The sequence below is a fragment of the Malus sylvestris genome, chromosome 5 (assembly GCF_916048215.2).
Source record: "Malus sylvestris chromosome 5, drMalSylv7.2, whole genome shotgun sequence".
Taxonomy (NCBI): Eukaryota; Viridiplantae; Streptophyta; class Magnoliopsida; order Rosales; family Rosaceae; genus Malus; species Malus sylvestris.
Genome location: NC_062264.1, coordinates 23,776,991 through 23,800,830, shown reverse-complemented (window position 1 = coordinate 23,800,830; position 23,840 = coordinate 23,776,991). Strand labels below are relative to the sequence as shown.

The 23,840-nt window shown below is 36.1% G+C and overlaps 3 protein-coding genes and 1 non-coding gene across 14 annotated transcripts; 1 reads left to right on the top strand and 3 right to left on the bottom strand.

Annotated features, from left to right (window-relative positions):
• The first annotated feature begins 4,879 nt into the window (after positions 1-4,879).
• LOC126624759 (WD-40 repeat-containing protein MSI3-like) lies at positions 4,880-10,104 on the top strand. Its single transcript, XM_050293866.1, has 8 exons — positions 4,880-5,106; positions 5,546-5,925; positions 7,316-7,697; positions 7,914-8,240; positions 8,348-8,491; positions 8,710-8,834; positions 9,370-9,465; positions 9,647-10,104. The coding sequence occupies exons 1-8, from the start codon at positions 5,026-5,028 to the stop codon at positions 9,870-9,872; spliced, it is 1,761 nt and encodes a 586-aa protein (XP_050149823.1). The 5' UTR covers positions 4,880-5,025; the 3' UTR covers positions 9,873-10,104.
• A 953-nt stretch (positions 10,105-11,057) lies between these two features.
• Positions 11,058-11,175, bottom strand: LOC126624886 (U6atac minor spliceosomal RNA). Its single transcript, XR_007624260.1, has one exon. It is a non-coding gene; the product is annotated as a U6atac minor spliceosomal RNA (small nuclear RNA).
• Positions 11,176-11,234: 59 nt separating this feature from the next.
• On the bottom strand, positions 11,235-14,351 carry LOC126624760 (basic leucine zipper 23-like). Of its 4 annotated transcripts, XR_007624215.1 has the most exons (5): positions 14,176-14,351; positions 12,933-13,861; positions 12,241-12,365; positions 11,779-11,837; positions 11,235-11,600 (listed from the first exon to the last, which is right to left on the bottom strand). XR_007624215.1 is itself a non-coding variant. In XM_050293868.1 (2 exons), exons 1-2 carry the CDS (start codon positions 13,693-13,695, stop codon positions 12,337-12,339), a joined length of 792 nt encoding a protein of 263 aa, XP_050149825.1. In that variant the 5' UTR covers positions 13,696-14,351; the 3' UTR covers positions 11,997-12,336. The 4 variants fall into 4 exon arrangements, 1 of the variants encoding a protein (XP_050149825.1); XR_007624213.1 differs by having other exon boundaries at positions 12,933-14,351; XR_007624214.1 differs by lacking the exon at positions 11,779-11,837 and having other exon boundaries at positions 12,933-14,351.
• A 2,470-nt stretch (positions 14,352-16,821) lies between these two features.
• On the bottom strand, positions 16,822-22,578 carry LOC126624757 (protein kinase STUNTED-like). 8 transcript variants are annotated; one of them, XM_050293860.1, is made up of 12 exons: positions 22,458-22,578; positions 20,444-20,534; positions 19,934-20,241; positions 19,721-19,794; positions 19,514-19,632; positions 19,306-19,421; positions 18,650-19,201; positions 18,313-18,561; positions 18,062-18,225; positions 17,746-17,973; positions 17,505-17,654; positions 16,822-17,411 (listed from the first exon to the last, which is right to left on the bottom strand). In XM_050293860.1, exons 3-12 carry the CDS (start codon positions 20,106-20,108, stop codon positions 17,148-17,150), a joined length of 2,091 nt encoding a protein of 696 aa, XP_050149817.1. In that variant the 5' UTR covers positions 20,109-20,241; positions 20,444-20,534; positions 22,458-22,578; the 3' UTR covers positions 16,822-17,147. The 8 variants fall into 8 exon arrangements, with proteins under 8 accessions (XP_050149817.1, XP_050149819.1, XP_050149816.1 ...); XM_050293862.1 differs by lacking the exon at positions 22,458-22,578 and adding an exon at positions 20,611-20,879; XM_050293859.1 differs by lacking the exon at positions 22,458-22,578 and adding an exon at positions 20,615-20,879 and having other exon boundaries at positions 19,934-20,339.
• Between the last annotated feature and the right edge of the window lie 1,262 nt (positions 22,579-23,840).

Here is a 23,840-nt window from a genome sequence, read left to right as displayed (position 1 = left end):
TATTTCGTTGAACGTTGTTGTTCTTGCTTTTGTCATACTAACTTTTAATAAAATAGTACAGATTAAGGGAATGGATAAAAAAAAGCTATTAATGGAGGGAACACATATTTTTTCTTTTTCTTTTTCTTTTTCTTTTCTTTTTATATAAATGATCTCGCTAAAAAGACACTTACGGTTTGGACTTGTAACTTGTAATATATTCAAGTGAATTGTAGTAAGATCTAGCTAGCTAGTTTGGATACATGCATGTCCTCTTGTGCGAAGGCACATGCAGACAGCAGAGCCTAATGATTATTTTCATCAGCTGGAAGATTATAGTATGAAAACCCTTAATTAATTAAGTTAATTATTTGATAATCTGACAGAATGCGACTTCCGCATATTTTCAGTCCACAGACAAATAAATCCAAACTTTAAAAACTAATCGGATGATGACTTTAGGTATTTACTGGCACTGGCTTTGGCTGAGCTTTCACATTTAATCCGCAAAATAGTATGGCTGAGCTTGAATAATGTATGGCTGAGCTATTACATTTAATCCGACAAAATAGTATTAGGCTTTCAAAGCTGTGAGACGACATCTTTTTTTCGGGTAACATGAAACGTCGTCTTTATTGTAAACAAGCAAGTAATCAAATCACGAGAGATTTTGCAATGTTATCGGTACATGAGATGATACACTATGTGTTATTATACAAATAAGAAAATATGTATGCTAAAAAATTAATAACTTAAAAAATAAAATTTATCACCACTCCTATTAAAAAACGTGGTGCACCACTTGTGTTTTCATCACAATTAAAAAATTTCCGCAAATCACAGTGTAATACTAAGAACAACAGACAGTCCAAACCATCAACCAAAAAGACGTACACATATTAACGTATATCACTACTTTATTAAATGGTTCGTGTGTTTTTTTGTCAAATAATAGATTTTATTAGATTAGATGTTAAATTAGCTACTAATAGAATTCGAATACACACCGTCATGTAAAGACACATCACATTTCCACCAAGGTAATAAATAGCCACTTGCTACTTTATTGAATGGTTAATATAGGGAGAAACTTGCATGCAATATACACTTCTCTTTTTTATCCAAATACTCGCATAATTAAGTATACGAGAAAAATGATAAAGATAGTATACAACACGTTTACGTGTTAAAAGAAAGAATATATGACTCATTACATCGGAGTATTTGGTCATTAAATTGAGTGGGTGATGAAACAAGGCCTCCTTGTGCGTTTGATATATATACCTTCACAAAACTAAAGTTAGCAATTAGAGTATTTTGGTCATTGAAATGAGTGGGTGGTGTGAACATTGCCTCCTTGTGCGGTTGCTATATACACCTTCACATAACAAAAACTAGCGATTAGAGTATTTAGTCGTTGAAATGTGTGTGTGGTGTGAACAATGCCTCGTGCGCTTGATATATACCTCTTAACAGAACAACAGCTAGCGATTAGAATATTTGATCGTTAAACTGAGTGTAGGATGTGAACAAGGCCTCCTTGTTTGCTTGATATATACCTTCACAAAACAAAAGCTAGCAATTAGAATAGTATACATAAGCCAATTGATATGGTACATCGTACAGTACTTGTTACTGTCTCGATATTTGTTGTCCCTTTAAAGTTTCATTTTTCGAGATGAACTCCCTCTTAAAAGGAGCTAAAGCTTAACAAGTCTACACTTTGGACGCTGTGGTATAAGCATGCTGTCCAAAAGGAAGATGAAGTGGGAAGGACCAGATCAGAGTAGTATCCTCAATTGTGGCCAAGTATGGGACCATGTGTTCCAACAAAAGGAAGCACATATTAATGTTATGAAAACTAAATTTGAAGACTAGATTTACAAACTAAATGATGTGTCACTAATAGGAATAAGTACGATTATCAACGTTGAAGTAATAAACCAATCATCAACTTTCATATCCTTTAGTTTTCAAAACTTTGTCTCCAAATTTAGCCTTTCTAGCATTACCTAGCGCTATATCATCAACTACTACTTACGGGCGTCGTCTCATTAATTTGTAACGAATCATTCTTTAAATTCAATCTATATTGAATATGTAAATGAGGTTGATTTTTTTTTTTTTTAAACGGATTAAACCGAAAAAAAAAAATCCATCTTATAATCACCACTTGGGGGGGATTGAAATTTCTTTAATAATTCATCTTCTACCTTTAAATTGGTCACAAATGTTTTATTTCTATGTTTAACATGCCTTGATAATAGTGGCTTATTGATTCCAATTTAATCCTATACTAAACGAGATCATATATGTATATATATATCCAAACACTCAGATTTAATTAATTTCGAACGCCTAACCGAGCAGTTGATCAAGAGATTTTTCAGTGTGACTGGAACACAGAGTAGTACATCACATGTTACTATACCAATGGTGGAATATGTGTGCTAATAAGTTAATAATTTAAAAAATACAATTTTCCACCACTTATATAAAAATAAGTAGTGTACCATGTTTCCGTCACAATGAAAACTTTCTCCAATTGATCAAGCAAAACTTGAGTGTTTGAAGTTATTTGGAGTTGTTTGCAAGGGAAAAAGATCCTCTCCTCATCTCTTCTACCAAAATCACTAGATCAAGTGATATGGGCCTTTGAAATTTCATCCAACGACCCACCTGTTTTGATACTTTAAAAAGTGTAATAATTTTTGTCCGTTGAATGAAATTTTAAAGGTCTGGATAATTTGATTTGATGACCTTAGTGGAAGAGATCCGGAGATGATCTCTTTCCGTTTGCAAGTATTACTCTTTATGCCCTTCAAATATCAGAATAAACGAGGAATATCCATTACCGTATACATAAATGATTACTCACAACCACACACCAACTAAAATTGGGCCAAATTTACTGCTTTGCATAACTAGGATATACTTTTTTTTAGAGAACTTTAACAAAAAGCTTCTGGTACTGTTCATTTTAACAAAAAACTACATTTTTACAATAAAAAGTCAATCATGGTACTATTCACTTTACCCTTTATTTTGTCTTTATCGTTAAAACTCAAAGTTTTCAAATTATTTTCATTAGTGTTCATTTTTTTAATCTAAATTACCTATTAATAAAATTCTCGTTGTCAACTAGAATTCCATGAAATTACTATTTTAACTCTCTCACCAAAATAAAAAAAATAAAAAATATGGGCAATTTAGTAATTACGTAAACACAAATTTTTCTGTTTTACAGCAACCTCACAACCAAGTTAGTATAGAATGCCGTATTTAAAAATTAAGAATAAAATAACAAATGAAAACATCATGCTCACTTAAAAGAAACTGCTCATCATTGTCCAATTTTCCTAACTGATATTTTTTTAATTTTAAAAACTAATCACACTTCTTAATAAAAACAAAACAAAACAAAACAAAAAATTTGTTCATACACAGAAGGTGTGGGCATTTGCCAGTTTAGAAATAAGAAAACTTGAAAACAAAACATTTTCTTCACTTAGACCCATTTCCTACCCTTGGGTTAAAATCTAAAATTTTTAATCCATAAATTTAGGTTTTAAACGGCTTAAATCTTTAGCATGAGATTCTTAAAGAATTAATTTAGGATATTTTTTTTTTCTTATAGTAAATTTTTGTTAAAAACAATTATGTAGACTATCATAATTTAATTTTATGAACAATTTTTTTTAGTACATTGATATTTTTACACTAAAGGGGATGTGAGTTAGGCTAAGCCATACAATGGGTAGCCTAATTTGGTATCGAATTCGCCATCCACGAGATTCGAACCTAAGACCTCTCACTTCCAAGTGAAGAAGAATACCACTACAGCGTAGTACTAAATGATAATTTTATGAACATTTTAACCTAAAAGTATTTAGATTTCGATAAATATTGAAAAATCATTAGACCGAAACCATAAAACTCATAGAACACTATGAAAGAATATGAAACAAATGAAAGATTTTTTTTATAATTATTTTAGCTTTTGGATTTAAATTTGAATCGATAGATTTCGTAATCGTTATATTTGATGAATTTATAAATATAAAACTAAAACAAAATACACATATATGTGGCCTAGCCCACCCACCTAAAAAAATTTTGGGCTAAAATTGTTTCAAAAATAAGTTTTCGATTAAAACTTATATTTGGTTGAAAATTAGAGCTGATTAAAATAAATTTATAAGTTTTACTTCGAAAGTTGTAGTAAGTCTTATATGACAAATGCACATATTTATAAGTCATATGGTATTCGTGCAATGTAATCACAAAATTCAGTTCTCTTTCTCCGAGTCACGATTTTTTAAATATAATTTATCTCGAAATTACATTTCTCAACACAAAAAAGAAGAAAAGAAAAGGGGAAAACAAAATATGCCGTTGGACGGTTGGACCACCGTCTCGGAGTCCGAACTCATCCATACACTGTCACGAATCTACGCACGAAAGATCCCGGTTCCCCGCTCTGTCCTTAACAGGTTTGAACACACGGTTAGCCATGCTGTAGCCTGTGGGATCCCATCCTCCCCCATCAGATTGATCCTCCGGTCCCACCACTCCATTTAACAGGACTCAACACAGCGGGTCCCACTCTGACCATTCACTTCATGATGTGGGCCTCACTAGCAACTCCGCGCCCAAATCCCCGGGCCCCACATGACCGGTGCGTGAGCCTCGTCCACCCCGTCCTTAATCGTTGCATTCGCCCCCCACTAGATTATCGAACCAGAGCCTTAAGGACACGTGTCGCGAAAGCAGATTGATAAACCCTTCTGCCTACAGCTGACAGCAACTGACGACCCAGATCTTCCGATGGTGCATACGGACGACGCAGATTATTTTAAAATTACAAAATATCCCAAGAGGCTTTTGCTTATAAAATTGGAGCAACCCCTCTACCCTACTCACTTGTTTACCCGGTCCAATTATTTCCTCTCCGAAAATTGAAAACCAAAGCTTTTGAGATATTTTTGAGTCCTTATTTTCTCACATCTTCTAAAAAATTCTGTTCGAAATCCAAAAGGGTTCAAAATGGGTGTTTTGGATCATTTTTCTGATCTATTTGATTGCTCAGGTGGGAGTTCCAGCTTCAAGAAACGCAGGCAATTCCAGGTAATTCTATATTTTCCTTCTCAACCTTTATCTATTTCTGAGTTTTTTTTTGGCTGAAAACACGAATCGAGGCGACGCAGGACTAAATCTCGGTATATCTTGTAAAAAAATGCTAATCTGCCACTTATAATGTTTGTGGGTTTTGAGATCTAACAAGTATTTTTGGCTTTTTTTTTATTGGAGCTGAAAATAAGTATTTATCTTTTGTAGCCTTTTCTGCTTTTTGCTTTTCTAGTTCATAATAGCTCGAACATTTTCTTTTTCTAGATTCATAACTTTTTTGTTGGATAAAATCCATTTCGTTTACTCTTTAGAGCTCCATCCTACTGTCTCTGTTTCTCCAAGAACAGTACCCAGAAAAATCCATTCCCCAATCGCCACGTGTACAATGTCACGTATGTAGTTTACTTATACATGGAATTGTTTTGTGTCTGATCAGACGGTGGAGATCAAGGTGAAGATGGACTGCGAAGGATGCGAGCGGAAGGTGAAGAGATCGGTGGAAGGAATGAAGGGCGTAACGCAGGTGGACGTGGAGCGCAAGGCCCACAAGCTGACGGTCGTCGGCTACGTGGATCCGGGGAAGGTGCTGGCGCGCGTCGCGCATCGGACGGGGAAGAAGGTGGAGCTCTGGCCATACGTCCCATACGACGTCGTGGCGCACCCTTACGCCGCTGGAGTGTACGACAAGAAGGCGCCGTCCGGGTACGTGCGGAACTCGCAGGACCCGCAGATGAGGAACCTCGCACGTGCGAGCTCCACGGAAGTGCGCTACACCACGGCGTTCAGCGATGAAAACCCCGATGCGTGCGTTATCATGTGAGCTGTCACTTTTGCGACGTGACATGTGGAATCTAGACTTTAATTTTAAGAAAATGTTTTAATTTGTTTTTTGATATGTCAATGTCATAGGTGTGCTTTGCATATTCTTTTTTAATATTTCTTTTAGGTTTGTCGCGAAATCAAAATTGTGAAATTGGGTATGTGTTGGTCTAATGACTGTATATCAAGTTGTTGGATGTTATGAAATATTTTAGATATTTTAGTTTGTAGATTGATCTCCTTTATTTTTAATTTCTTGGGTCTTTTTGATTAATCAGACCCATTATTCTCAGTTTATAAACATTTACTCATTTTTTATCATAAAAAAATCAAACAAAAACAACGATAAATTAAATTGTACAAATTCGTTCCTGGATAATCTTCTGAAAAATAAAAAATAAAAAAAAGGGGCTAGGTCGGTAGGCTTTAAAAAAAAAATGTCAAGTCATATTACGTGTTTAGTCACGTTACACAATAATTTTGGGCATGTTGCAACTTGCCTAAGTATTTAGGATGAATGATTGAGGGCAGTTGAAAAAGTTGTTTGGCACCTAAGAAAACATACAACGCACTTACCCACAATGATTACTTAATTGAAACGAGCTAAAGTATGGAAGCGATCGCAGATGGCACTTCGTTTTCAAGGGCTGGAATTCAGTGTTGAAATGATTAATAGCTTCAATAACCTTAATGTATATGCGTGCCGAAAATTAGGCGCAACCTTTTACCTAAATTCAAAATAGTGACAAATAACGCAACTGTCCTTGAATTTCTTGGGGAGAATAGTATGTGATTGGCAAACAACCGTCAATGTCTTGGGGTAAGTACCTCCAGCCAATTGTGAATTGGCTGAAAGATCAATGACTCGTTTAAAAGTGCTTTTAATTGACTAAAACTACTTTCATAAAATGTTTATGGAATGAATCTTTAATGAAAATGCAAAGTACTTCTATAATTCAAAAACATTACGTTTGTTAAGTTTTTTTTTTTTTGGCATTATTTTGTCTTAATATTAAGTTTTAGAGAAAAATACTCACCGTCAAATTATCCGTTTAAATTTCAACTATTAATAATATAATTTGTAATTCAATATATAAATATTAAGTTCTAGAGAAAAATACTCGCTGTCAAATTATCCATTTAAATTTCAACTATCGATAATATACTTCGTAATTCAATATATAGGGTCATACTCAATGTTTGGCAACACAAACAAATGTGATAAGAGACATTATCAACGTAAGTACACCCATTAACTGTAAGTGCAAAAATGGTCCCCACAAAATGGGCTTCTATTGCTCCCGTTGTGCCACATAAAAGCCCATTAAATCATCCCAATTATAAACCCTTGACATTTCCCATCGACCCGAGTCTTTCCTTCACTCAGAGTCTCAGACCAACATTTGGCGGGAAAATCAGAAAGAAGCAGAAAAGCGAAAGAGCTCGAAGTGACAGCCGCACCCATGGCGGAAGACCAGGACCAAGATTCAGCTGTCTTAGAGGAAGAGTACGCCGTCTGGAAGAAGAACAGCCCTTTCCTTTACGACCTTATCATCTCTCACCCTCTCGAATGGCCGTCTCTCACCGTCCACTGGGCTCCCTCGGCGCCGCAGCCCCACACCGACTCTTCCCTCGCCGTCCACAAGCTCGTTCTTGGGACCCACACCTCCGATGACTACCCCAACTTTCTCATGGTCGCCGACGCCCTCCTCCCCACATCCCAGCCCAACTTTGGCGCCATTTCCGAAACTGACCCTGTGATGCCTAAGGTACTGAAAGATCGGTCCTTTTCACTCATTTCATAGAAATAATTTCTGGGGTACCAAGTATTTCTTAAGATTTCCAGAGTATGATGTGGGTTCTCATTAATTTGAAGAAATGAATCGTGGGTAGTCGGAATTTTGTCAGAAATATTTTGTGGGCACCAACTGTATGTTAAAATTTCTGGCTGAAAATGTTTGCATTTGTGCTTGGTGTGGTTGTAGGTGGAAATAACGCAGAAGATTCGGGTGTTTGGGGAAGTGAATAGGGCACGATGGATGCCGCAGAAGCCGACTATTGTGGGTGCAAAGACCAGCGGTACGGATGTATATGTGTTTGATTGTTCCAAACAAGAAGGAAAGAAGCATCAAGAGGAAGCCTGTGATCCTGATTTGAGGTTAAGGGGTCATGACAAAGAAGGGTATGGCCTGTCTTGGAGCTTTTTGAAGGAGGGTTACCTTTTGAGTGGTTCATATGATTGTAAAATTTGCTTGTGGGATGTTTCTGCTTCGGCTCAAGAGAAGGTGCTTGATCCAATCCACGTTTATGAGGTAATTTTGGGACTAAAAACTTAATAGTTCTTGAAATGTCTTATGCATGTTTTGGCTATTGGGCTGTTAGTGTTTTGAATGTGTGAATTCTGGATGGTTTTCTTCAGCGTCATGAGAGTGTGGTTGGAGATGTATCATGGCATCCAAAGAACGAGAATTTGTTTGGATCTGTTGGGGATGATTGTCAGTTGATGATATGGGACTTGCGCACAAACCAAACCCAACATTGTGTCAAAGCTCATGAGAAAGAGGTGACTACAACAATTTCATTTATATGATTGTGGCTTTTCAATATATGTTTGTGAGATTTATTGTTCCCGAAATACTTACCCCTTTGAATTACACAGACTGAGTAATAACTTCTGTCACTGATTTTTGTATATGCTGAAAGAAAAGTATTAATTATGTAGCTTCACATCTGTCACTAATGTTCTGTAAATTTCCATTCTCATTTGTCTAATGATCTCAGGTAAATTATCTTTCTTTCAATCCGTATAATGAATGGATTTTGGCCACAGCATCTTCAGACACCACTGTTGGTCTGTTCGATATGAGAAATCTGACAGTGCCATTGCATGTTCTGAGTACTCACGGGTAAGCTTTCAAATCCCCTGTTGTCCTCTTTGTAAAATCAATTATATACTACCATCATTTCTTCTCATCAAGCGTATATCGACATTATGCTAATGATACCTATTCTTTATGACACGATTGGCAAGTTTTTATGAATTCTTTTGGCTTTGAAGTACATGAAACCATAATTTTGAGCTTGATGTAGTAGCCCGATTCCTCAAGCTACTGTTTTACAATTTCTCATTTGTTTGTTACAAGTGACGCACTTAATTTGACGGCCAGTCTGCACTTCCTTAGATTCTTAATATATTGTGCAGTAGAAATTCCTGAAACTAAGACTTGCTGTGCTAATATAATTGAAGCATGAACCCTTTGTCAACAAATGAATAAATTTTGGAATTATCAATGCATAGTGGCTACTCATATTATGCATTTGGGCATAGCTTTCTCATGTCAAGAAAACATATTGTTGCAGTCTTCATCGTTTCTCATATATTAGCGTTTGCAGGTCACAGTCGTTAAACCGAGATTCCTAATCCTCTATTTGTTCTTGTAGGGAGGAAGTATTCCAGGTTGAATGGGATCCTAGTCACGAAACTGTGTTGGCATCGTACGCTGATGACAGAAGGTTGATGGTTTGGGACCTCAACAGGTACTCCATTTCTCGGACTAGTTCTGTTAGAAATGCTTCTGTTTCCGTTTATCTTCTGTGTCAAAAGTCCATTTCTGTTTCATTTGATTGCAAGAACATTATTGGGAATTATATCTTGGGGCTAAAAATTCAAATCATTGTCGTACTAAGTTATGAACTTATATGGTTGATGCGTTTTTAGGATTGGGGATGAGCAGGCAGAGGGAGACGGGGATGACGGACCACCAGAACTTCTCTTTGTACATGGCGGTCACAAAGCAAAGATATCTGATTTCTCTTGGAACAAAAATGAGCCATGGGTCATTTCAAGCGTTTCTGAAGACAACACTCTTCAGGTTTGGCAGATTGCTGACAGCATATTTGGCGACGACGACGATGACGTGCAAGCCCAACCTTCCTGTGTGTAATCAGAAAATCTCGACCGTGAGCTTGAAGATATTTTTCGTACCTCTTTGGCTAGTGGGAAAGGTCTTTTGCTAGGAGCAGTGTTTAAGACTTTCTAGAGATAGATTATGAGAGTAGAAGAGCATGTAGCTTCTCAGAAACTGCTGTTGGATAATCGGTTTGCCAAACTTTGATTTTCTCCTACTTGGTTAATCTCTTTCGCATGATTTTAATGACGTTAAATTAAACCTTCAACTAGTTTCGTTTTCTTTATGCATCCATAATCGAGAAACGTTACGTATTTCAGTGCTAGGAGCTCATGGCCCAGTTGATTAAGACCATTCACTCGTATACACTTGAGGATGGATTGGTGTATTTCCCCCATGCCTAGGATGAAAGCATATTGGCTAATGATTGCAAGGCATAAAAAATGTCTAAAATGATAAATAATATCATTGTTTAAAATTAATGAGCTTATTACAAGAATTAAAAATATTATAAAAGTTCTACTTCATTTTTTATTAAAGCAACTTTCAAAAGCAACCTACAAGATGTTTTTAAAAGCTGCTGTTCGGAGATAATTGCTTTTAAAAAACAATATATTTTATTTTTACCAAACATTTTATTACTGTTGAACTTTAAAGTGAACCATTTTTTATAAAAATAAGCAATAACAAACTGGGCCTAAAGGTTGTCTCAAGGCTATATGCAACATCGCAGGTAAATTTCCGAATCGGACGTTATTTTTGGACTCCACATAAAAATGAAGCACCTACCTTATAAAACCATGGTCGCTCGTAAAAAAGAGAAACAAAAGACCTGGTATTGAAAACAAAAGGAATTATCCTTTCACCTACCAACAAAGATGAATATCTTCACAGTAAAATTCGACACTCATAACATCCATCCCTTCCGACTTGAGTTTTCTTGGACTTGTGTAAGAAATGTGAAATCACTCAAAGCAGATTCTATGACATTATTACCAGAAAACAAACATAAACTATTCCAAAGTAGAGCAGATTCTATAACAATATTACCCGAAAATAAACAGTCTTGATGAGCTCAGATCAACGGGAGGCGGGTGTACCGTGTTAACAAAAATGCCGGGTTAATATTGGATCAAGAAAGAAACAAAGAAGGGGAATAGGAGGTAGAACAAAGAGGAAACTTAATTTTAATTCCAAAAGCAGGTCGGTATAAGCGGAAGAAGTAAAAGTTAGGTTATAGATCCACCACCACCACCACCACCACAAGAGTTGGTAAGCCTGAAGGCCGTTCCTGTCCCTGTCAGGAAAGATGCCAAACCATCTCCCTTTCTATGAACAGCACATGAAATAAATTCTAACAATCTTCTTCTTCCTAGCAATTACTCTCAAAATATCATCTTTTCCACCACTTTAAATCCTTTTCCCTCATTCACAAATCAATCATCCGACAAGAATGGAAACAAAAAGGAGAAACCTTATAATGTTCGTTTCCTCGTGATGAATATCAGGTTACTTGGACCAAATGCTCAAATACTTGGACTAAAAATCTACCCATAATATAAATGAAAAAGAACTATAAGAAATTCACCATCAGTTCAATGGGTGGGTTGGTTAGCAGAAGCACATTCTTCTCATCATCTGACTGACCATCAAAAGGCAGGCAATGAACCTACGGACGTCCTCGTCATTTTTCACGCCAATGGTGGAAATAGGGTTTCCATTGACCTTCACAATGGCCAGATGCATCACTCAAAGGGGAATATACTGTGAAATTTGTCCACTAGTCAGTCACCAATTGTGGATGACAAGAATCCTTTTAAAAAAAAACTTAAGAGCTAGAACAAGAAGCTTCTTTCCTGACATAAATGTATACTTTATTCCTTTTTACCAAAACCCGCTCTTTAAGTTATATCATGCAGAGAAACTTTACATTAACACTCACCTGCTCGCAGCTCATAGTACTGAAACATGAAAGAAATCACATGCCACCTTCCCTAAGTTCTGTAATTCAGCAATCAAGAATTTATGCGTCTTAGAAAGAGCAGGAATGACTAAACGAGAACTACTTAAAGCAGATTAAATGAAACTCGGAAAAACAACATGAGCCAGAGGTAATTTGACTGATTTATCAGTAGCCTACAAGTATTAGAAGGCTAAGAGTCAAGAGAATATGAGTTTCATAGAATACCATTAAGTTGCTTTGCCATAAGTTTCACTGGCTGGCTATACATCATCTAAGTTTACAGCACTAAAGGACATGCAAACTTAAATCAAAATTTGAAGAATACTAGCAGCAAATCCAGCAAAACTTCAGCTTGACATTGATAAACCATACTTGTTCCAAGAACCAAACATGTTAAAAGTAATAGAAAATTTGGAAACATAACCATAAACACAAAATGACCTGAATGAAAGCTGATGCTACAGTTTGAAGAACTACTTATTGCATGACGATATATGTACTCTTTGGGACAATGTCAGTGCTTCCTTCCTGAGCACTTCAGTTTGCTGCTGCGGCTCGAGTCCCTCCTAATTGGGCAGAACATAATAATCAGTTAAAAATTGCACACTTCCAAGTTCCAAACAGCTGTGTTCAGGTCCATTAATTTCATGGACAAGGACAACAAAAGAATAATCTTCAGCAACTCGCACGGGAAGTAGACAATTAATAATGTAAATACTACTACTTTGGCTCATATTATGTTAGGTAATAAAGGGTTCATGCACGCCCAATTTTGCAATTACCGAATTATTATAGATGACTTGGTCATATTAACAATGATCTGTCCATCATTGCTCAATGAAATTAATCCTTTGTAACTAGATGTAGTGCCCCGAAGACCCATCTATACAATGCACAAAAGACTCATGAGACAAGTTCTGTATATATCAACATTTCAAAATCTCTCATGGTTAAAACCCAACTAAAATGCTTACAGAGAACACAACTAAAACAGCAGAACCGGCAACAAATATCAGAAAACAAATAGAAGGGTAAAATCAGAAAAATAACTCCGTTTAGCCGACTAACAAATGCAAAATAGTCATAACCATACGCTCATACAGGTTACAAGGTTAAGGGATCTTATGTCTTACTTTTCCTCTTACTTGTGCCGGAAGAATTGACATTCGACACCCCATTTCCAAGTCCACAATCAGGAAGCTCCTTGGCTCCTCCATCCTGATTAGCAAAACACTGAAGACTCTCAAAACCACAGCCGTTAAAATCCTGCCCATTCATCACTGCACCATCTCCACATTTCCCATCCATCCCTGGACGAAGGCAGTAAAGCTGATCATCACATTGGACATTACACGGATTCATAAAAATGGCACCGGGCATATTTGGGTTGGGCAGGATCGGATTCACTGATTTCTGATATGGAAAAGATCCAATTTCTCCTTCAATCCTTCCTCGAATGTCAACAAGCAAACACTTGAGCCTAGCAATCTCAGCCTCCAATGCAGGCTGACCCTGCAACCTCATCACCAACCGCCGATTTTCAGCTCTCAAATTCACAACTTCATCCTCCAACAACTTAACCCGCGCCTTCTCCTTCTCGCGGTACTTACGAACTGCTACCTTATTACCCAAAGGCTGCTTCTTTGATTTCTTTTCCCCAGACTCAGCAGTATCATCAGTTCCGGCCTTGTCTTCACTCGCTGAAGACAGAATTTTAGTGTGCACATGAAAGCAAGTGTGTGTGTGGGAGTAATCAGGGCCGGGTGGGTTGCAAGTGTGGGCGTGAGTGCAAGCATGAGTGTCCTTAAGCAGGTCATCGAAGAAGCTGTCCATTGAGCAACTACTCGCAAGTTCACCGCCCATGTTTGCACCCGGAAACACCTCCTGGTCGTCCATTAGGGTGAATAACGCGAAGACCAAAGAGGAATAAGCTCCAATCGAGTGAAGAAGCACCAAAATTTCAAAACTTGGCCTCGACCCAGACCAAATTTCGAGCGCGATACTCTTAACAGACTGAAATCAGAGAAACCCCGATGAAAATTTGAGGTTCTTGATTCCCGTTCTGCACGAAAAGAGCGAAATCCACCAAATCAATCATGACCCAGATAGGAATTCAACAACCCAAAATCTAAAATCGATTAGAATTGGCTGAAAACGAAAGATTTCCAGCGCGGACGATTAACAATAGGGACAATTCAAAAGGGTAAAATGATGAAATCGTAGAACTATTCAAGGCGATTGAAGTTCTGTGGCAGATATAAAATAATGGAGGAACCCTAGGGAACAGAGAGGCGGTGGGAAAAAGGAAGAGAAAACCCTAGAGATGAAAACATGGGAGCATTCAACGCGAAGAAAATACCAGAAAGATGAACATACCACGGATTGGGATTGGCCGGTGGCTCAGAGATTCCGCCAACCTCTCTCTTTCGAAAGTGAGTCGGACCGTCTTGACTCTCAAATGTCTCGACTCTCTTTCGAAACCGTGTTCGAGAATTTGGTTTGAAGTGGGTTCTAAAGTTCTTGGAAAGTTCTTGGATCTTGATTTTTTGCACATTGATATGTAAGATGATTTTTTGCACATTGATATGTAAGAAAAGAATTCACTAAATCAATAAAAAAAAATATATTTCTACACCAAATATTATTAAAGTACCATAAAAAGAAGATAGATATACAAATATTACTTGAATATCACACATCTTACATTTTTTAAGCAAATGTGTCAAATGTTTACCGTCAATAGCCTTAGATTGAAAGTGAAAAACAATAAAACTTAACGATCAAGAGAGTTAAAAACAATAAAACTTGATTGACGAGTATAATAAATTCAAGAGCACCAATTGTTTGTTTTGTGTAACTCAGCATCACACTAACGAATCGAATATTAAAATAATCCATTGAATAATAAACTATTGAAAAGTAAAATATAAATTCAAAATTTTTATTATCTTAAAGTACAATCTTCAAGACCATGTGATAGTTGATTTAAACATTTGATAGAAATGAAAAGATTGAGAAGTTGAAAGAAAAATAGATTGCTAAGGGACTTGTGTTATATAACTTTATATGCATTTGGACAGAAGGATTATGAGTAAATTTGAAAAACAAGAAAAAATTAATGACTAAAATAACAGCTTCATGTTTCAAACCCATCACCTCAAAGAAAATGGAAGTCAAACATTTCCACTCAACTAACAAATGAATTATGATATTTCTTATTTATTTTCTTTATTTATATGTTATTTACATGATGTATATGTTTTGGGGCCTCTCCGAAGTGGAGGCCCTAGGTGGGCACCTACATGGATTACCCTCAAGGCGATCTTAATTGACGTGACTCAATCGTAATTGTTTAAAAAGGTGAAAAGGGAAGGAAAGGGAAATTATGAGCGAAGGAATCCTACTCCTTGATCAAAAGTAAAGACAAGGCTGGAACTAATGATACAGCTGGATGGAGGCAAATTATGATTTGATGTCCAATTGTTTTGAAGATTAAGCTTGTTTGACCTTACTAGGTCTGATCTGGAGAGCGAGGAAAGGGACCCAAGAAGCTGAGAAACCAACATTATCCTTCCACATTCTTCAAATTTGTGTTATATACGAAACCAACAGAGACAAGTTCTTGTTCCAAAACACAATTACAATAAGAAAATGTATTTTCTGCATTGCTTGGACTCGTTTAAATCACTTCTATGAAAAGTGCTTATGTTGGAAATGTGTTTATTATAAATATATTGAAACTTGAATTAAAATTGTAAATTCTGAAAAAGTAATTGAAAGTGCTTTTTCAAAAAGCACCTAAGTTAGGTTTGTTTTATTTAATTAATTCAGAAATTTATTTTTCTCATGTTTTTTTTCAAAAAAATTCTCCTGGTATTTTGCACTGCCAGTTTGTGTTACACAACTACAAATTTGTTTCTCATAAATCATAATCCAAATAAAAATTGGACAGACTAATTAATCCTAATCCAAATAGAAATAGGAAAGTATATATAACACCATAGCAATTTGCTCCGAAGCCAGACACCAAAGCAACCATAAAGTAGAAATTAAGACCTGATTATTTTCTTGCTTCTTCCTTCTAGTTCCTCAGTTCAAAGGTTTGACAATGATGTCCGCATCGTGTACTACTCTGCAGATGAAGGACACACGAAAGGAGAAGGCCGAAAGTGAAAGAAAGAACCATAAGACGAGCAAGAGGAAGACAAGGGAAAACAATGCAGACTTTTATGCAGATCGAGTCGCAATTTCGAGAGCTAACTTCGAATTGGGTTCCTCCTCCCTTGAAGACTCAAAACACTACTGAGTGTGACGATCGGCTCTTTGATAAGGCGCCGCTAAGGAATCCAAAAAGCTAGTGCTAGCATTGATGGTTTATACTATTATCCAATGAGCCATATACAACAATCTTTTAGGCATTAGTGCGAGAAACTAGTGCGTTAAGTTTGTGTACGTAGGTTTTTTTTGTTGAAATCAAATTACAGTATAAAACTTGAATTTTCAGTTATCTGACTTACATTGCAAATTTTGTTACAGAACTTCCGTTTTAGTTTAGTGTGATAAGTTAAACACGAATATCGAACGAAATACCATAAATTAGAATCTACAAGCAATTTAGATATCACTAGGTATTTGAGAGAACCTAAACTTATTGATCTAAATATAATAAGATAAGGTTTGCTAGGAATTCTATGGGGATGAAAAATGAGAAAAGAACAAAATATCTTCGAAACTTAAAAGGCCGTTTTGGGCTAGTAAACAATAAATTCGTTCGAAATCCAAAAGTGCCCATATGTAAGGGCAAAGCTTTGCGTCTTGTTCGTGACACCACACTCCAAAAGGGAGGTCATGGCCCAAATTTGAAGTACTTGGGCTTTGCTACAAATTTTATGTTTTTCCAATTGTTCTACGATTATTTCAGCCATTTGTTATACATTATTTACACTCAATTTTTAATGCATTTAAGTGTCTGCGAGAGCATGAAGCATCACATAAATATAAAACTAGTAGTAACCAAAGATCTTTCTATAACTTTAGCATCTGAGCCCCATAGGCTGCCTGCTACATGAGCAACAAATTTTATTATTCCAAAATCTACAAAATCTCGATCTCTCATTCTGTGATTATGCTGGAAAAACTGAGTTTCTGACAAGCTAATGAAACAAGCTACAGATGTTCATCCTTTCACACGATCACTTCTACGATTTATTTATACATGTTTATCTACAATCCACCCCAACCATTGGGTGCACGCCTTTTTTTTTGGTTTCCCTAAACTGTACAGATGCTAATTTCCTTGCTGCACAAGTATGCTGAAAACTTACAAAACAGGAGAGTAGAAAAAGAAGCTAATCAAAGCTTGATGATCTGCTCCATCTCCCTTTCAAATATTCTTCCCATGAAAGGCTGTTGCTCCGCTCCACGCTACTTGACGATGTTGTTGTTGTATCATCATCCACATCGAGCAGCGCAAGACCCAAATGCAACTCTGCGCTTGAATTTGGATAAACTTCATCGTCATTATCATCCCAGTTTTCTGATTCCTCTATGTCAAAAGATTGAGAGTTTGGTTGATTTTCGACATCTGAATCCCCTTTCAGAAGCTTCAGTATCTGAGGGTGGAAAGAAAGAGCATGATGAAACTTGGAATTCTTTTGTTACACTAATACTAACAGAATCCTACTCTGGATATGACATTTTCATACCTCAGTCATCTTAGGACGAAGGCGGGCTGAGCGTGTGATGCAAAGTTTTGCTGCATGAACCATTCTCAGCACCTGAACCTCATCAAACTTTCCATCCAAATTTGGATCCAGTATTTCTTTTACATCACCTTTCTCTATTTTCGGCTTTGCCTGAGATGTAATTCAGCGTCATTTATCCAAAACACGCAAAAGAAGTAAACAAAATAAGAACAAAAATTCAAATTAGGGAGGTGGATCATACCCACATGACCAAGCTTTCTTGTTCTTTTGGTGTCTCGGAGCCAATTGGTTTTCTTCCTGATAATAATTCTAGCAGGACCACGCCAAAGGCATAGACATCAATCTTGTCACTGATTTTTCCATACATGAAATATTCGGGAGCAAGATAACCAAATGTTCCCACCACATCACATTCGGTCTTAAAAGATGTAGCTGTTGGTCCCCAGATTGCAAGGCCAAAATCAGATAACTGTCACGTAGATGGAAGCATTTAATTAATGTCATAAGACTCTGATCGTGTTTAAAACACCATTTGTGTTACTCTGATTAAGCAGTACCTGCGGTTCAAAATCTTTGGTGAGAAGAATGTTTGAGGACTTGACATCTCTATGAATAACTGGTTGAGGACATTCGTTGTTCAGATAACTGAGGGCTTTAGCAATACCAACAGCAACATTAAATCTCACCTCCCATGACAATAGAGATTTGTAGTTGTTCTTGCCTGCATCACTTACAATTTTGAAATCAACATGGTTTGAACAATCTTTACCAAGAAAGTAAAAAAATGGGAAAAGTAGTTGATATTTACCATGTAAATTTGCCTCTAAGCTTCCCTTAGGTAAGAAATCATACACAGAGATTAGAACGTTGTCTTTGATGCAGAACCCGAGCAGAGGTAAAATGTTTTTGTGCTTCAGCGAGGACATGATATCGACTTCGTCAGTGAAATCCTTCCATGCTTCTTTGGATGATTTCATAATCTTCACTGCCACTGGCTTCCCATCTGAAAGAGTTCCCTTGTAGACGAGGTTGCATCCTCCTTTCCCGATAAGATTTTCTGTTAAAAGATAAAGAAGTTATTCGAAACAGAAGTACTTAAAAGAATCCAAACAGAGAGAAGGAAGGGAAAAGGATATATATCAAACCTGAAGAAAATTGAGAAGTTGAAGCTTTTAGAAGCTCATGACTAAACCATCTGCAACCAGATGATTTTGTTTGGAGCAGATGCTTTAACCTTTCAGGAAGCTCATCAAAAGCAGAAAAACCATCCTTCATACTCTCATCAACAATGTCACCTATACTTCGTTCGAACGGATTTTCTTTGATAGTTGTACACTGAGGAGACTGCTGTGGAGAGCGGTCAGGCAAGCTCATCACCCATTGCACCACAGACATGTCCCTGGTGGCGGGAAATTGAGGATTGGCAGAACTCGCTCTTCGAAGTAGGGGCCAGCCAAGGTTCTTAACCACATGTTCTGCTGCACCAAGTGAAGTTGATCTCCAAGGCACTCTCTTTTGTTCATACATCGTGTCTTCACTACTGTGCTTCGAACCATCTAGGGAGCTCTCTGCCATATCAGAAGATTTCGGGGTTTCTGTATCCTCCTCAAAGTCACCAAATTCAGATGAGTATCCTTTAGGAGTGAGACTCTCAAAGCAAAGACTTGGTCTTGGGTCTTCTGTGAGACCTACCAAAGCTGAAGAAAGGAACTTAGTATTGTTAGTGCATTTTTAATATTAAATAAATAAATAATTAATTAATTTATAATTCTCAGTATTTTCCAGGACTCAAAACACCAACCTGGTAGTTGGTTGCTGGTGCACCTTCTGAACACAATTTTCCCGTTGTGGATGCCCACAACATCAGTGGTTGGTCGCAATTTCTTACCGCAGAATTTCGCCGTAGAATCCCAACTGCTGCAAATGAACTCTGCTTAGAGTAATGAGAAAAAAAAAAACTTGAAAAATAATGCAAGTTTCTTTTTGAGATCAAAGTCTCTGTGCCCTACCCAAGAGTGTTTGGATTGCTTATGCCTACAACTATGGCCACGGTAGAATGTCTTTTCGCCTCTCTAACTAGAGCTTTTCGGATTGACCTTCCCGTCAAGACCTGACTGATGAGCTCCACCTGAAATTTTAAGCATAAAAATCCATAACCAGTCTCAAGTTTTGGAACAATTGAAGCAGTGATAGAGTAGTGAAGATTGAGTAGGAACCTTTTTCATGTCACATAGCCCCTCATAAGCCTCTACGTAACCATCCAACATCGTCTTGGCTTTCGAGACATAATCTGTGCATATTAAACGTTACGTCACCAAATAGTCTCGCATGTTATATTGTCAAACAATCCGAATAGCTAATATAAACCAAATTACACATAAAATTATCGAAAAATATATCAAACTGAAACTAAGTCTGCAGGCATTTACCAGAACTTCGACAGACATGAGCTGCAATCACGCAATCTCCGGGCTGGGCGACTTTAACGAGAGCCCATCCGAGAAGCTCTGTGCTCTGGCTATCAATTGGAATCCCAACCAACACAACATTCTTCTTCTTATTCTTCTTCTTTATCAAGTCCCTCAATGCCTCCTCAAGTATCATTTTCTTTATATGTTTTTATGCCTCTGATTCTCTCTCTCTCTCTCTTCTCACAATCTCACAATTTCTACAAACTCTTTCTGTTTCTCAATCTTCCCACTTCTTGAATTTAACATTTCAACCCCCGCAGCAAAAGCTACATAAAATTAGAAAAACCCAAATATCCCATCAACAGATTGCAGATTTATAAAATTCCAAGAAATCCCATTTGAAAATAAAAGAAAAAAACATCGGCTGACATAAATAAAGGAAGAAAAGTAAGCAGAATAAAGAAGAAGATAAACGTGATCCGACAAAAACATAAAAAGAAGGAAAAAAAGAGAGAAAGAAACATGTACCTAAATCTTGTACCAACTCGTGGCTCAATCCAAACACGTTGTTTAAAAGCCAATGCTGCCAAGTAAGCATCATCAGCCTCACCGACTGCAGCTAAATTCAACACCCAGAAATTCAAATAAATAAATATTAACAGAAACGAGTTCTAATCTGACAAAAAAAAGCTTACATACACAATTGGTTGTTATTCAAAGAAAAAATGTCTTCGAGAGAGAGTGAATTCCCGCCAAAAGTGGACAAAGCCTCTTTAATTTTTGGGGTTTTTAATTTTTTAATTTTTTTTGGTTTCCTGTGTTGTTTTTTTTGGTTCTTGTATAAAGTGAGAGCAGAAACGAAGATAGTAATTTGAGGACGTTAAAAACCGGCAGTTTTCGCGGGAAATCCCAGAAATGCGACGAAAGAGGGCAGACGGACTTCCACCAGCTTTTTGCGGATTAACGAACAACAGGAGGGCTCTAGACGGCCGTGGCCGTACAATTTCTTTTTCATTCAATTTATTTGAATTGGTTAATCAAACTAAATAAATTCGACAAAAAAAATCAAAATAAATAAATTAAACACTTTAGCAATAAAATAAAGGGAACTTTAACGAAAAGCACTTGGTACTATTACTTTAACAAAAAATCATATTTTTACACTAAAAAGTCAATCATGGTACTATTCACTTTACTCTTTATTTTGGCCTTATCATTAAAATTCAAAGCTTTCAAACTTTTTTCATTAGTTTTCCTTAAAATAAAATTGAACTCATGCTTTTCGATGAATAAATTGTCAAATCAAACTTTTGGACGAAATTAATTTTGGCATATTTATTTGAAGATTTTTATAATTAGGGTTGGTCCTAACCTTAATGTAGCTTGGTTATGTCAATGAATTAGTTGTAAATTGGGGTGTTTGACTTTTCATTAATTAGTGGTCTATTTTTTAGATTAAGCCATTAAAAAATGAGTTCCATAACTAGGTAATTGGGAATGGTTTGGTAGGTGGAGTCGTGACGCTTTTTCAAAGAATAATTTTATTTTAATGTAATTTAATCGAAAGTAGATAAGTATCACATCTGTTATAGCCAATATCGTTACATACACATATATTTAGAGTTAGAAGACGACAAATTTTACCATGAATAAGATGAAAAAAATAAACTACGTGATGAGAAATATTTTGTTTTTGCTTTGTTATTATTCGTTTTAGTCAATAGCCACCGTAGGAACTATGTTTTTCGTTTTCACAGATGAAAATCATTGTCAGATGTCATTTACAATGCTTTGACTTTATTATGGTTAGTTTAAACTTTCAGGTAAGGGAGTTGGTTTTTGTACTTATTTTAGCATCTCGCATCTCTTTTTATTTACAGTCGTATTCACTATATAATTAATTAAGAAGCTACACACAATGGCCGGAAATACGTACAAAAAATGAAGAGAAAAAAATGTGTGAAAATCACTTTCCTATTAATAAACATGTAGTAGCTTTAAAATACAACCGTTTTACCACCTTAGCTTGATGAAATTATGCATTCGGTCTGCTTAAAACTTTCTTTAGTCAAATTATATATATCAATCATTCTAGTACTGCAAGTTGCCCTTAACCACAGTGATTGAGAAGAGTGTAACTCTTGCGCTACAACGTGAGTTCAAACCCTATTAGCTCCATAATCTAACAAATCTACAGGTTGATAAAAAAAAATCACTCTAATACCAACTAATTCTGCAAGTTGGCTGGTGTTTAGTCTTTTAAGTATTTCTCTTCTCAAATGTTAATCATGTTTTTTCGATTTTTCAAAAAATAAACATTTACGTGGTCCACATGTTGATCAGTTGATGCGTTTCCTTAATTACTTTTGCATGGGATAAACGATTAATTACATATGAAACTCCCCTACGACTCTTTTGGTTGCCCAACACAGAAAACATTTGTGATTGAAATTAAGATGACAACAAAACACAACCATTACTGAAATGATATTCAAGTTGAGAAAATCGTTTCCCTACTTAGCTTCGGTAATAGAGCATTTACCTTTACACTCATAACCCAAAATTTGAGTTTAGCCTAAGCTCCTCGACCTCTCTTTGTGACAAGAAAAACTTGAATGAGAAGAGAGCACAGCCACATGACATGTGAGTATGTACCAAGAATTGTTCTATTAAAACGTACAATGTGTTACAGATACTATCTAGTTTAAATATAAGTAGCTGAAAACAAATTATTCTGGCATTAGCAACAACTAAGCATCTCCTAATTAATAAATTAAAGTAGGGTTTTCCACTTTCCAGTTTTCCACCGACGTTTTATAAGTCTAGCAAAGGGAGCTAACTGCTCTTCCAATTAATGGACCATGTTGCTCCATCACCATTTGTTGGAGCCGTCCATTGCGTACACGTTATTTGTTAGGAGAATATATGGTAGGTCAAATAGTATCAAGATATGCCCTACTAAACCTTCTTTTCGATAATAATATCATATAAACGAAATAAATTAACGAAAAAAACGGTAATCACGTACGCACATACATAATCAATATCTCTCCAAATATTATTTGCCATCAATGACATCAATGACATTATTTGATTGTATTATTGAACTATAATACGTTTGAATGTCATAGAAAATAATAGAAAGGCATGCATGCATTAATGATTCATGCACGCTTAACCTAGATAATATATTTTGAGTTCGACAAAAAAAAAAAAAAAAAAATTTTAAGTAGTGCTATTCACACACCCTATTTTACTTTCACACACCCTTATTAATTTTTATCCATTGATCTTTTTTAATTCACACGATTCAGCGATTGAAAATTGAGAGGGGTGTGTGAGAGATAAAAATGGGTGCGTGGATAGCACCACCCTATATTTTATGAGAAAAAATTACTTGTTTTTAGTACAAACGACATTATTATTCTTATTTACGTATGCTAATGGAAGTGAAATGATTTTGAGAGTGAGTGGAATAGGAAAATCCTAAGCATCAAGGCAATACATCATTTATAAAAAGTGAATAATGGGATAAAAAGAAATAAATATGCAATTAGTAAATATTATGCGTTACTTATAGCATTATTTATATATTTTATGAGCTCGTTTGGATGTGCTTTTAAAATGACTGAAAACGCTTTTAGATAAAATGTTTTTGGGTTCCAAACGCACTTTAAGTGCTTTCTACAAGAAGTACCAATTATGTGCTTCTTCCAAGAAGCACTTCAAGTGTTTTTCAAGGATTTACTAGCATTTTTACTAAGAATTGTTTCCAAAAATATTTTCACCAAAAGCGTTTTTAATCATTTAAAACACATTCAAACAAGCACTATACTTGTTATATAAAATATTGAGACATAAAACCAACTTCTGGTTAACAACTTGTATAGTACATGTTTGTCGCCATAAGGACGTCATGTGTTAA